The following is a 12,953-nucleotide window of genomic DNA, read 5'->3' as shown; positions in this document are numbered from 1 at the left end:
CCCTTTGAAATGTGTTAGTAATCACTGGTATTTTTCATGGCTTTTGTTTTTTGGAAATAAATTACAGTTTTGGAGGTTGGGAAGCCCAATAACATGACACCAATTGAAAACCTTCCTGCTGTGTCATGGCATGCTCTGCTTCAGTTCTGTTGGGAAAGCTGTTTGGACTGCTGACTCCTGACAGCTCCTGGCCCGGGTAAATAGAAGGTGGTGAGGCTCTGAACCACGCAGAGGAGGGAGGACTCCCACTACTCAGGAAACACTACTTTTTAAGGTATATTCTCAAAATGAAGAGGGCCTTTAAAAAAAAAAAATCTAATCTCCAGTGCCTCTTATTTTTGTTGAAGAGAATGAGTTGTTACAGGAAAGAAACAAGTACTTGAGGGGGCAGGGGTTGGTGGAGCTTGGGATAGAACCCAAGACTTCATGTGTACTAGGCACACACTCCATCCACTAAGCTGCATCCCCAGCACAAGGACTTTTCTTTTTTTTTTTTTTTTTTTTGGTGGACTGAGGTTTGAGCTCAAGGGTTCTTGCTTGCAAAGCAGGGCTATTCCACTTGAACCACACCTCCAGTCCAAAAACCAAGGCCACCTTGTGATAATGAGAAGCTACTTGTCCTCCCTGGAGAACTTTCTTTTAGTATTCAGATCTGGGTTCTTGGAAATACTTCCTATTCCTATCCTTATCCAGATGACTATAAGTACCAAACTACAACTTTTAGGTAATTGTGCAGGTATCCACACCGTAACAGGCTATGTATTATTCTGACAGTACTTATTGTCTTAAATAACAGCAGTAACTACATGTTGATCTCGTGTACCTAAAATGCCAAATTTCAAAAAAGTGGTGTGTTAAAAATTGCTTCAACCACACAGTCAAAGTACCCAAGAAAAATATACAAGTACTAGAGTGTGGTCAATACCGTCACAGTAGCCAGACCTCAACTAAAACGCAGATTTTCCACGAGAATCCCAATCTAACTGCGTTAAAGCACTGCCAACCATTTGACCCATTCTGAGATTTATACATCCGCACGCGAGTACAATACCTTTCAAACAGGCTGTGCATTGTATTTAAAATACCTTATGCTAAGATACTGGTTTCAGCTTGATTCCTATCTGCCACCCTTAAAAAACTGCATATGCCCTCCTCAGCACTCTAGGGATTTGAGAGCCAGCATGGATTAAACACCAAGACCCTATCTCGAAAAATAAACAAGAACAATAAAGAGGCCAAATGTGGACTGCAAGTGTGGCTTAAGCAGCAAAGCACCTAGTTTGGAACTACGAAACTAAGTTCAAACCCCAATCCAACAGAAAAGAAAAACAAAAGCCAGATAGAAAGATAAAAAGTACGTAATCTGGAAAACAGCAGCTATTACATATTGGTGGGACTAAGGAAGGACAGCATCTTCACTGAGAAGGTGGGTGGCTCTGAAAAGAGCCTTTAGGGTGCCAAGTGCAGGCGGGACTCATTTGGAGCTGGTGTACTTGGTGACGGCCTTGGTGCCCTCGGACACGGCGTGCTTGGCCAGCTCGCCGCAGCAGGCGCACGGCCGTCTGGATCTCCCGGGACGTGATGGTCGAGCGCTTGTTGTAATGCGCCAGGCGGGACGCCTCGCCGGCGATGCGCTCGAAGATGTCGTTGACGAAGGAGTTCATGATGCCCATGGCCTTGGACGAGATGCCGGTGTCGGGGTGCACCTGCTTCAGCACCTTGTACACGTAGATGGAGTAGCTCTCCTTGCGGCTGCGCTTGCGCTTCTTGCCGTCCTTCTTCTGCGCCTTGGTGACGGCCTTCTTGGAGCCCTTCTTGGGAGCCGGAGCGGACTTGGCCGGTTCAGGCATAGCGAGGGCAACACAAGCGGCCAAGAGCAGCGGGAAAGACAGGTAGGAGGCGAGCACAGGGGCGCACGGGAAACGACCGGCTACTTATACAGGCCGCACGCAAATTAGGGTTTGGGTGGCGCGGCGTTGTGATTCGCGAGTTTTGAGCGGCGCCGGCGCGAGGGGAAACGGAGGTTATGTAAATGAGCGGATGGTGGCCGAGGGATCCTATTGGTCACCCGCACGAAGGTACGTTTGGGCCAATGAGAGCGCTCGGTGGCCAATCCCGGGTCTTCCTATAAAAGGGTGGCGCGGGCCTCGCAGCGGCGATTTCCCGGTGGTGGAGCGGGATCTTGTAGTGTCTAACGTCGGCGTGATGTCTGGCCGTGGCAAGCAAGGAGGCAAGGCCCGCGCGAAGGCCAAGTCGCGCTCGTCGCGCGCCGGCCTTCAGTTCCCGGTGGGGCGCGTGCACCGCCTGCTGCGCAAGGGCAACTACGCGGAGCGCGTGGGGGCCGGCGCGCCCGTGTACATGGCGGCGGTGCTGGAGTACCTGACGGCGGAAATCCTGGAGCTGGCGGGCAACGCGGCCCGCGACAACAAGAAGACGCGCATCATCCCTCGCCACCTGCAGCTGGCCATCCGCAACGACGAGGAGCTGAACAAGCTGCTGGGGAAGGTGACCATCGCGCAGGGCGGCGTTCTGCCCAACATCCAGGCCGTGCTGCTCCCTAAGAAGACGGAGAGCCACCACAAGGCAAAGGGCAAGTGAGGCTGCTGCGTGGACGCCTCCTGCCCAGCCCGCGTCTCGAGGGCGCCAGCGAAATCAAAGGCTCTTTTCAGAGCCACCCACTGTCTCACACTGAGAGTTGTCACGGCTCCCGCTCTTGTGTCTTCCCCAGTAGAAAGCACCCAGCCCGGGGGTGCGGGAGTGAGGTCTGTTCGCTCCCTCCTCCTCGGGCGCAGAACTCTGAAAGCGCTTTGGGGTTGGGGGCGACTGTCGGCGACCCAGCACCGCAGCTGTCCAGCACCGCGGATCAGCTGGATGGTGGACACTCGGCGCCACAGGCACCCCGGGGGACGTCCTGTGCAGAGCCTGCTGAGTGCCCGGTGACCCTTCGTTCTACTCCTTTGCTTATGACTTTACCCGATGCTGAGGACGAGGTTCGGGGTCGGGGGAGAAGGGAAGGTTAAAATTAGGATCGCCGTCGCCTCTGCCGGCAGAGACGCGCATTTTTAGGGAGGCTGCCGGCCTGGATCTTAGCTTCAGTAAACTCGGTGGGGCATTAAAGCGCTCCGCAGCGGCGATTGGTGTGTGCCCCACCCCCGCCATCCCCTTACGCTGTGCTGCAAAGTACGCCTTGTAGTAGGAATACTGCTTCGCTGGTGACCTGTAGTCAAGGGCCGAAGAAGACTGATCAAACTAGGCAGCAGCTCAGGATGGCTCCCACCCAGGAAGAAACACGCAAACAAGGTAGGAAAAGTGCAGGCGAAGTGGAAAGTAGGAAGTGAGGTTCGTGGGGGCGGGGCTGGCGGGAGTCATCCGGAGCCAATCATTGGCGCGGGGCCGTGCGACGTCACAGCCAATGGACGCCCAGCGCGCGACTTTCAATTCCTTTTTCCGCCCAATCGCGAAAAGACGGTGCCTATAAAGCCTGCTGCGGCGGACGGGCGCTGTTTCTGCTCGCACAGCGTCGCCGCTGAGTAGGTGGTTTTGTTTTGCTATGGCCCGCACCAAGCAGACCGCTCGCAAGTCCACCGGCGGCAAGGCCCCGCGCAAGCAGCTGGCCACCAAGGCGGCTCGTAAGAGCGCGCCGGCCACGGGTGGCGTGAAGAAGCCGCACCGCTACCGGCCGGGCACCGTGGCCCTGCGCGAGATCCGGCGCTACCAGAAGTCGACCGAGCTGCTGATCCGCAAGCTGCCGTTCCAGCGGCTGGTGCGCGAGATCGCGCAGGACTTCAAGACCGACCTGCGTTTCCAGAGCTCGGCCGTGATGGCGCTGCAGGAGGCGAGCGAGGCCTACCTGGTGGGCCTGTTCGAGGACACGAACCTGTGCGCCATCCACGCCAAGCGCGTGACCATCATGCCCAAGGACATCCAGCTGGCCCGCCGCATCCGCGGGGAGAGGGCTTAACTGCGTTCGTGCTCGCCTCGACGTTCCAATCGCATCCAACGGCTCTTTTCAGAGCCACCCACGCCGGCACGTGAAAGGGCTGCGTACCCTATTATCCCATGCAATGGGAAGTGATGTCGTGAGGCATACGAAGGCCTGGTCAGCACAGTGGCGTTCCCAACAGCATAAAGTTCGGATGTGTAGCTTAACCCGAGTTACTCCCCAAGTCTCAAGTTTGCTCTCCGAGCGCTGCATTTCAATCTCGGCTGACCAGCAACGCGGGATGCGGCCTATGCGAGTCTTGTTCCTTTGTGTTTGCCCACTTTTTAGTGCTGCCCTGTGCCCTTTCCACGTTAGGATTGCATGTTGCCGATGTCTGCGCGGGGTGAGAAGCTTGTAGAGCCTAAATCCCCAATTGCTTGTGGCCGGGACTCGGTCATAGGGATCGCTCAGCACTCGGACTGTGCGGCTCCCAGCCTGGGCTGGGAGAGGCGGGGCGGCCCTTTTACTGGACTTCGGCCCGCCCTATATGGTCGCCCTTCCCTTCTTGTCTGGGTTCTGCCTGGCAGATGTTAGATTCCTGCCGCTGGTATGTTAGCCATAACTGCGACACTTTGGGAATATCCGGTGCCACTCATTCCCACCCTTCCAGCCTTTTGCTAACACACCTGAGATTTGCCCTGGGCTTCTTAGACCCTTGGAATGTAAGCACTTATTCCTGTGATTTTTTTCTGAATTCCGTGGGTCATACATCAGTTGACAATAGCTCCATTCCGCGTCCCTCTCCCACTTAACTTTTTCTTTTAAGATGCCAATGCAACTGGGCCAAAAAATGGCTGAGGCAGTTCTGGAGAGGAATGGACAGGAGGTCAAGGAAAGTTTTGGTGAGTCTGGTCATGCATTCTGCCAGTGCAGACAGTCCTGCTTTTCCTTGGCCTGAGCCCAGTCTTGGGCCAGCTAGACAGATGGTGGACCTGGACTTCAGAAGCTGCGGTAGCCTAGGCCTCTGTCCCAATGCTACATATTGGCGATATCATTCCCTGCCGTGGTCCACAAAGCGAGATTTGCTCATCCTGAGAAGCAGACAGGAGCTTTGTGTAGACATTTGAGACGTTATCCCGCCCAAGGCTCTCTGTCGGGTCCCCCATCTAGTCTTACAGGCATTTTCCCACTAGGCTTTGGTATAGGCTGAATTATGCCCACCTCCTCCATTCATGGGCTGGAGGTTGTGTACCCCAAAGGCTCATGTCTCCAGTGTGTCTATGTTGAAAGGTGGTGGGGCCTACTGCAAGATATTTAGGTCACAGTCACATCACCCTCAGAAAGGATTGATGATAGTCCTGTGGAATTAGTTCTGGCAAGAGCAAGTTATTATAAAAATGAAGTCACCCCACATGCTTGGCCCCTTCTGCATGTGGCCAGTTCCCTTTCTGTTTCTCCACTGTATTAAAACAGCCAGGGGCTACTTGCTATGACACCAGCACCATGCTGTTTGGGCCTCCAGCCACCAGAATGGTGAGCCAAACACACATCTTTATAAAGTACCCAGCCTCTGGTATTTTATTATAACAACAGAAAATGGGCAAATACTAAGATTTGTTGATTTTTGTTTTAGTTCAGGTTTTGATTTGGGTTGTTGATTTGTTCTTCAGGACTGGGCTTTGAATTCAGGGCTTCTCCTTTGCTAGGCAGGCCCTCTTCCTCTTGAGCCACACCCTAACCCTTTTGCTTTAGTTATTTTTAGTTGTTTTTCAGATACTGTCTTATGCTTTTGCCCTGGGCCAGCCTTTCACCAAGAGCCTTCCAGCTTCACCTCCCATATAGCTGGGATTACAGATGTGTACCACCATGCCTGGCTTGTTTTTTGAGAGAGGGTCTCACTAACTTTGTCCAAGCTGGCCTTGAACCACAATCCTCCCATTTCCACCTCCCACGTAGCTGGTATTACAGACATGCACCACCATGCCTCGTCCCAAAGGCAGGTTTAAAATCAAGATCCCAACCAATTTAAAATGCCAAAGATATCCAAGACATCTCTCTGACCTTGGGATTGGAGGACAGCCTGTACATGACATGGCTGAGACAACTCAAGGGTCCCTAGCTTCCTGGGGATGACTATGTTCTGCCTTCACCCTTCTTACCTTTCTGGCCACTTCTGCCCCTCCTGCTAGGATTGGAGTGCTAACTTACCAAACAAAAGATCTCAGGGTATGGAAGAATAGGGTGTAAGAAGACAGGGAGGAACACTGGGTAACTCAGGCCCTGGACTCTCTTGACTCATGTGGGACAGTAGAAAGTCTCTCTGCTTAGTCTTTTTCTGATTTCCTGTCAGAGGAGAGCCCTCAAGGGCAGGGTCTTATCTGCCTGTTTTCTCTTCCAGGTCTGCCATACAACAAAGGCTCTGAACTTTGACCATGAAAGAGTTCTACAGGTTCTCCACTAAGCCCCCTTAAGGATGGAGGAAGAAATGAGAGGCAGTGCAAATGGGTGTACACACATACTTTCTGAGCAAACATAACCTATATGACCAATCCCTCTCATCCAGTCTGGAGCCAGACCTTAGAAGGACACTCTTGCCTGTCCTACCTCTTCAGCAGTCACTCTGGGGTTTTGCCCTACAGGGCCAGGGCAACAGAATCTGGTTCTCACTGCTCTGAGAATATGAGGAATTCTCCAATTCCTTCAAGACTTCCCAAACTACCACTGGCAGTCCCGTGACAGCATTGCTACCTTTTTAGTAGGAAGACAAGTTGACATTCCTACCACGATCCTGTGAATCCAAACTTCCTAGGCCTAATAAGGAAACTTTTAGGATATCTTTTTTGGTTTAAGAAACTGGGGCAAAGTAGTACCTAATTTTTTAAGTCAGTATTGAAATACAATCATTTCACGTATATAAAGAGTTCCCCACTTTCAGATTAGTTTCAATGAAAAGAAAATCAAGTAAAAAGCAATTTACAATCTCTTGAAAATTCTCATAGTATCAAGCCTCCTTCCAGGAAAATCTGCTAAGGAACTGGATTTTGGTTTTTGGTTTCTTTTTTTCCAGTATTGAGGATTGAACTCAGTTCTTTGCACTTGCTAGGCAGCTGCTCCTACCACTTAAGACACACCTCGAGCCCTTTTTATTCTGGTTAGGGTCTTGCTTTCTGCCTGAGCCAGCCTGGACCATGGTCCTCCTGTTTTCCACTTCCCGCCATGGCTAGGATGACAGGCACACACCACTACTCCCAGCTTTTTCTATTGAATTGGGGTCTTATAAGATTTTTGGTCCAGGCTGGCTTGGACCCTGATTTTCCCAATCTCGACCTGGATTTTTGGATTTTTTTTTTTTTTTTTTTTTTACAGAACTGATGGTAGAAGAGGACAGAGATGATGTAATAGAGTAGAGGAAATTGTGGAAGATAGATTTAGTAAGATTCAATGGTTTTGACATTTGGAAATGCAAGAGTGGAAAGAGCTTCTGGCCTGAGGAGCTAGAAGCTGATGGTGGATTTCAATAAGGTAGAGAATGCTAGAAGAAGAAATTGCTTTTAAAGCCAAGAAGATATGTCCTCCTGACACTGAAGTTGAATTTTCCACTATCTATCTAGGAGAACACACCCAGCAGGCATTACAAATATTAAATCTATTCACTAAGGAAGCTCAGCTGGACATATTTATGGACCAGCCTTCAACAGATAGATATGCAGATAACAGAAGGCAGGAAATTGGACAGGATTTACCCAGGAGTTAGGGAGAGAAGAAGAGGACTGAGGACCCTGGGCAAGCAGTAGCACTGATGGGAGTTGATGGATGAGGAGAATTGCCAACAGACAGGATGGCTGGAGAGGGATGAGGACCACCAGGGGAGAGGCAAAGGTGGTGCACATTGTGCACTGGAATTCAGAAGTAGTGAGAACTAACACGTTCATTAAGCTCAGTAGTGATATTAACTCTGCTTTATATCTCACATCTTCAGAGGGGGAGGTACTGGGGTTTGAACTCAGGCTTAGTCCTCTACTACTTGATCCATGCCCCCAACCCTTTTTGCTTTAGTTTGCTTTTCAGTTAGAGTCTTGTGCTTTTGCTCCAGCCAGCCTTAGACTGCAATGTTCCTGTCTCAGCCTCCGTACTATCTGGGATTGCTGGTGTGTGCAACCACAGCCAGCTCACATTACCACAGCAGCCCTGCAAGGCAGGCAGATGTTTTTATAGTGCCCCATTTTACAGACTAGGAAGTTTTGAGTATTTTGCCCATGTTCCCACAACTATTAAATGCTAAGGCCAAGGATTCTGTCCAAAGTGTGGGAATCCTAAATTCACATATGTAAGCAGAAAACATCAAATGAGCCAGGCGCCCGGTGGCTCACGTCTATAATCCTAGCTACTCAGGAGGCAGAGATCAGAAGGATCTCAATTCGAAGCCAACCCCGGCAAATAGTTTGTGAGACCCTATCTTGAGAAAACCTTCACAAAAATAGGACTAGTGGAGTCACTCAAGGTGAAGGCCCTGAGTTCAAACCCCACTACACACACCCCCCCCCCAAAAAAAAGAAAAAGAAAACCTCAAATGAAGAGCGCATATTAGACGCTCAGAGGGAAAGGGACAGGTGGTACGTTGAGGGCCCCAATGCTTCAACTGACTCTTCCTGCTTACTCAATCCCCGCCTGACTCCACAAACATCTAGGGAAGCAAAAACACCCTGGACCAGGAATGAGTTTGTCACTCCTGTGTTTCAAAATTTTTCCATGCTCTCTGTCTCATTACCTTCTTAATGAAATCTGCACCTACACAGAAGAAACCAAGTCCAAGGCCACAGGTGTGGATGGTGCTGGCTCTGTCTCTACTACTTGCATGACTTTGGCAGAGGTTTCATGTCACCAGGTAGGTTGCCATCTATGAAATGGAGATAATAGACCTGCCTGATGGTGTTGTTGAAAACCAGTCAAAGAAATAATTCCCATAAAGTGCCAAGCACAAGATCTGATCCAAAATAAACAACAGGAAATAATTAACATTATTATTAGCTATTCAGAAAAATTAAAGTTATAAAGGTAAACCTCCTTACCCCCCACCCCCCATTATAAACCTCCCCTGGTTTTTGACCAGATGTTCATAAGCTCTTCCCCTAGCTGTACAATTTTGACCCGGCCCAATGTCTGCAGTTCCCAACTATGCCCATAACTTAGCAAAATTCCTTTTTCTATTCTATTTCTATTCCTCTCCTTCATAGGCCTACTGTCTAGTTGTCAGAATTCATCCCTGGGAAGCTTTCCTCATGTGCCCCATGGCCACCACCACCATCCACACTGCTTTCCAGGCTGCAGACAGCATTCTCCTCAAGTTCTAACAGACATACCCTCCACTCTGTTTTAGCAGTGTCTCCGGGATTCATTTATCCTCCCTGCTCTATTCTGAGTTCCTTTAGGGTGAGCATTTTGCCTTGTTCATCTTGAGATCAACATCCTGACAGGGATTTGCAGGCCAGGAGCAAGTCTTTCTTGGACTCTGGAAGGAACTTCCTCCAGAAGGGAAAGCATGTAGCTGACCTGGGATATACTTACAAATGACTGAAGGCCACCATAAGCCTGCTTCTGTGGCCTTAGCTGAAGACAGAATTCCCACTAGCACCCCTCAATGGGATCAGTGCTTGAAGGGAGAAGCTTTAAGGAGGGTACACATTTGTGGTACTGTGAATAACAGCCCTCCTCCCCAATGCCAAAGACACCCACATCCCAGTCCCTAGAATTTGGCAAAAAGACTTTGTAGATGTGAATAAATTGAAGACCTTGAGATGGGCAGCTACATGTAATCACAAGAGTTATTAGAGGGAGACAAGAGGACCAATGAGGGAGAAGGTGATGCAATGACAAAAACAGGGGTTGGAGCGATGTGTCCAGGAACCAAAACCTCCCAGCAGTTTCTAGAAGGTGAAGAGTCAAGGAACAGATTTGAGAAGGAACAAGTCCTACAGGCACACCTTTTAGCCCTGTATGGCTCATGCTGGGCTTCTGACCTCCAAACCAAAAGAATACATTTGTGTTGCCTTAAACTACTAAGTTTGTGGTAATTTATTAAAATAGCAATAGGAATTAATACACTATTTTGACATTCACAAAAGTTAGTATTTTTTTTATTTGGGCAGAAGATTTGAATGGGATGGGGCAGAGAATAAAGTATACTTTGAAGACACTTCAGAAGGGAGAGAAGGAAAAAAGGGGCAGTAGAGGAGAAAAGGATCAGGAGTAGGGAGTGATGCTTTCCTGGCACATGGCTCCTTCAGGGGCCTGACCAGCCTTCCTAATTTGCTCAGCCATCCCCTCAGGAAGTGGTATTGTTCTCTGCTGGACAATTGTTAGTCTCCCAGTCATGGGCCTGTAGGGCTACCTGAGGCCATCCCAGGCAGAAAGGCCAGGCCGACTTTATTGTGGATTACAGCAGCCTCATCATACTCTCGGAAGACTTACCCCAACATGTCTACAAGACATGTTCCAGATTCATTTCCTAGAGTTCTCCAACACATTTCCACAAACGTCGATTTATTCTTTCACAGTTTTGAAGGCCAGAAGTCTGAAATCAAATTACCATGCTCCCTCCAAAGGCTCTGGGGGACGATATTTCCTAGTCACTTTTAGTTCCTGGTGCCTGCTAGTATCCTTGACATGTGAAGGCAGAACTCCAGTCTCTGCCTCCATCTTTTCACTGTGTCTCTGTGGATCCAAATCCCCTCTCTCTTATGAAGACAACAACCATTGAATCTATGATAGTTTTAGCTTAAAATCCCTAATTAATTACATCTGCAAAGACCCTCTTTCTAAATTTAAAAAAAAAGGGAAAGGAGGAAACACTAAGAAATACACTGCAGAAAGATTTTAAGGAGCCAGGTAAGTAGCAAGATATAAGCTGTGTATAAAGAAAGCTAACCTAGGGTGGAGAGTGCAAAAAGAATCAGGAGTGCCATCCAAGGCCTCAGAGGTCAGGTCACACACCTCAGGGACAAAATGAGGGGATTAAGGATGAGAACACGGGGAACCAGTCACAGCAATGGGCAGGAGAGAATCTGCTGACTTTATTGCACATAGAAACTTCCTGAACATGGGAAAGGGCAGAGTGGGGCTGTGGAGGCAAACAGTAATCAAAGATGACTCTAGACCTCCCTGCCTGTGTGCCAGGGAGGAGGACACCAACTTCACTGGAACAGGAGCCTGGGAGGAGGAGCTGCTAAAGAGTTCACTTCCGGCAACACCAGGGCAGAGCTGGCCACTGAGGGTGGCAAGTGGTACTGTCCTTTGGGATCTGGGAGTGTGGATCTGGAGGAAGAGTTGACCCAGCTGGCTTCTCTCACCTGCCTAGAAGAGGTAGAGGAAGCTCTAAGAGGTAGCCCCAATGTCAGGCCTCTGGGGAACATCTGCCACACTTAGAGCTGTGATGGAAGCAAGAGGTAGAAGATTTTCTCCAGAAACCGGAGGAAAAAGTATGAGGAAATTGGACCAGACAATCTTTGTGCACTTTCCAGCACTAATAGTCCATGGTCTATTTAAGTACATATGGCAAGGCTGGCAGAGTGGCTCAAGTGGTAGAGTGCCTGTTTAGGGAGTGTGAGGCTGTGAGTTCAAACCTGAATACCACCAAAATAAATAAATATATGTATTTTTTTAACAGATCCTCAGAATATTTGTGATTTGTAAATATATTTTTTGAGGTGCTAGGAAACAAACCCAGGACCTTGCACTTGCTAGGCAAGCACTCTATCATTGAACTATATTCCCAGCCCTTATTTTTTTTGAGACAGGGTCCCAAGTATATAATTCAGGCTAACCTTGAATTCACTGTGTAACCCAGGCTAGCCTGTAACTCACAATTTTCTTGATTCCACCCACAAGTGCTGGTATTGCAAGTATACACCACCTCACCTGGCATGATCTGCAAATTATAGACAAATATTTTAGTAAAAGTCAAGAGCATCAGCGTGCACCAGAGAATGTCGAGTTATTTCAACTGGATTAAGTATCAGCTTCCTCCTTTGTTAAAAAAAAAGAGAGAGAGAGATAATTTTACCTTTGGGGGATTGTCCTGAAGCATGGAAGGAATATTCGAAGTTATTTGAGCTGTCTGAATCTCAATTTCCTCCACTGTACTATAAAAACCATACCACTGACCTTTCAGGTTTTGTTCTGAGGATTTGAAATGGTATGTTTGTAGCAGTGGCTCGTTGAAGGCTTTCAGTACCTGGGGATTTTTCCTTTTTACTCTTTTTCCATAAGAGTAGTATAAATCACAGAAAATATCTGACTTCAGCCCCAGTAATTCCTTTCTGCTCTTGTGGTGGGCAGGCCTCTAAAATGTCCCATGTGCTGCTGAGCGCTAGTTTTCTTTATTTAATCCTTTCTCGTTGAGTAGAGGCTGAACCTATATGCCTTGCGTCCAATCAAGAAAACAGGATGAAGGTGAAAGGATTTTGCAGCTGTAATTAAGGACTTTAATCAGTTGATTCTGAGTTAACATAAAGGAAACCCTGACTTAATAGAGGACCCAGACCTTCGGTGAGTTGGAGAACTAAAACAGAGGTGCTCTGGTGCTGCCTTTGCCAACAAGCATCCCTGTTGCAACCTGCTTGCTGCCCCTGAAAAGTGGGCAGCCCTACAACCGAGGGCCTCAGTGCTTCCAACCACAAAGGACTGCATTCTGAATGAGAATCTCATGTTGATACCTTGATTTCAGGCTTGTGACCCTCTCAACTTAGTCCAGCTGTGTTGGTACTGAGGTTTGAACTCAGGGCCTTGTGCTTGCCAGGCAGGCACTTTGCCACCTGAGCCAATGCCCACAGACCATGAGTACTGTCTTAAGCCACCAATTTCATGACCATTTACAGAAAATTAATGTGGCTTTTTTTTTTTTGCCTCATTCATTCAAAACATGGCTTTTTCATTCAAGACAACTATCAAGAAAAAAAAATAATAAAAAATATATATTTTAAGAATCTTCTTCCTTTGGTCTCTATTCTTACCTAAGACCTCATTGGGGGTTGCA

At 48.6% G+C, this 12,953-nt stretch overlaps 2 protein-coding genes and 1 pseudogene across 2 annotated transcripts; 2 read left to right on the top strand and 1 right to left on the bottom strand.

The window, feature by feature from the left end:
• Positions 1 to 1,371: 1,371 nt before the first annotated feature.
• On the bottom strand, positions 1,372 to 2,083 carry LOC141413927 (histone H2B type 2-E-like; annotated as a pseudogene).
• A 70-nt stretch (positions 2,084 to 2,153) lies between these two features.
• On the top strand, positions 2,154 to 2,678 carry LOC109677358 (histone H2A type 2-A). The gene has a single exon (XM_020153363.2). It carries the CDS (start codon positions 2,206 to 2,208, stop codon positions 2,596 to 2,598), a length of 393 nt encoding a protein of 130 aa, XP_020008952.1. The 5' UTR covers positions 2,154 to 2,205; the 3' UTR covers positions 2,599 to 2,678.
• A 154-nt stretch (positions 2,679 to 2,832) lies between these two features.
• LOC109677343 (histone H3) lies at positions 2,833 to 8,291 on the top strand. Its single transcript, XM_074048230.1, has one exon. The coding sequence runs from the start codon at positions 3,551 to 3,553 to the stop codon at positions 3,959 to 3,961; it is 411 nt and encodes a 136-aa protein (XP_073904331.1). The 5' UTR covers positions 2,833 to 3,550; the 3' UTR covers positions 3,962 to 8,291.
• The last annotated feature ends 4,662 nt before the right edge of the window (positions 8,292 to 12,953 follow it).

The sequence above is a fragment of the Castor canadensis genome, chromosome 11 (assembly GCF_047511655.1).
Source record: "Castor canadensis chromosome 11, mCasCan1.hap1v2, whole genome shotgun sequence".
Taxonomy (NCBI): domain Eukaryota; kingdom Metazoa; phylum Chordata; class Mammalia; order Rodentia; family Castoridae; genus Castor; species Castor canadensis.
Note: the sequence above shows the minus strand (reverse complement) of the source record. Positions and strands in the feature narration are given on the sequence as shown.